At 35.6% G+C, this 1,099-nt stretch overlaps 1 protein-coding gene across 1 annotated transcript in view; it reads left to right on the top strand.

Annotated features, from left to right (window-relative positions):
* Window positions 1–813, top strand: part of LOC107639395 — a 4,407-nt gene extending 3,594 nt beyond the window's left edge. Inside the window, exon 11 of the mRNA XM_016342874.2 lies at window positions 389–813. Coding sequence (XP_016198360.2) covers window positions 389–564 — 176 coding nt within the window. The 3' untranslated portion in view covers window positions 565–813. The remainder of the gene's footprint in view (window positions 1–388) is intronic.

Genomic DNA, 1,099 nt, shown 5'->3' with positions numbered 1-1,099 from the left:
CCCAGACCGCCATTTCCGCCAATCACAGTGCGGACTGCCATGGTGTTGCCACTGTGATTTTGTAACAGTGTCAGTGTCCCGAAGATGGTGGCCAGCCCAAAATCCTTTTAAAATACTGATCATTAGTGTGTAAAGGCACTCTTCTATTATCAAATGGCATGCATTATAGCAATATCTGCCTGCCTAAGATTTTGCATGGGATAGACGATGAGTGCATGGGTTCAGATTCAGTTCTTTGTGATGTGTGAATTAAATTAATCAGTTCTTGTTTTGTGCATATCACAATAGTTGGACGACATGAATGTCAGACAATTATTTTTAAGCTTGCGCCCATCAAATTAGTTTCGTTGCAAGCATGCTGATAATCATTTAATCATATATCTTGTAGGTGGCTATGCGGAAGTACTCAGTGTCCAAGAAAATCGCAAGAGCGAAGGAGAGAAGCTAAAGAAGTTGGCTGAGACTATATGGAAAAACCGCAGGCTGACTCTTGATGAGGCGCTACTAGATCTAGAGTCTAGCAAAATCTCAATCATCGATCCAAGAATCAGCAGGATATTGTAAATTGATCCATCTTCTGTTTTCTATTTTCCTGCCACAGGTTGACTATGCCATATGACAAAGTTGGACTACTACTTCATAAAATTAGACCATAATGTTGCTTGTAGCTTAAATGTGATGCCAGGATATACAATGGTATCTAGACCTCCGTATATAGCATTTTCTAGGCTAGGCATATAAATAACAAGTTACTGAACTATTGAGGCCTTTTTTTTTATATATTTAAATTAAATAAATTTAATATTTACTGAATTATGTAAAGGGTAAAATGTTTATCAAAATGCATAACATGAGATACTGTGCATAACATCTCATTAAAAGCATATCACGAGTATTGAGACACCTAAATATGATATAGGGTCTGTTTCGGAAGTTTTAAAACTAACTTTTTTGAGTTTTAACCTATGATGCACGAACACTGACATGGGACACAACACAAGACATGCTGACACGCAAATTTTAAAATTTTACATGATATGGGACACACATATATATAAAATATAAAGTATTTTTTAGATAAATCATAATGATATTTATT

This window comes from Arachis ipaensis, chromosome B04 (assembly GCF_000816755.2).
Source record: "Arachis ipaensis cultivar K30076 chromosome B04, Araip1.1, whole genome shotgun sequence".
Lineage (NCBI taxonomy): Eukaryota > Viridiplantae > Streptophyta > Magnoliopsida > Fabales > Fabaceae > Arachis > Arachis ipaensis.
Note: the sequence above shows the minus strand (reverse complement) of the source record. Positions and strands in the feature narration are given on the sequence as shown.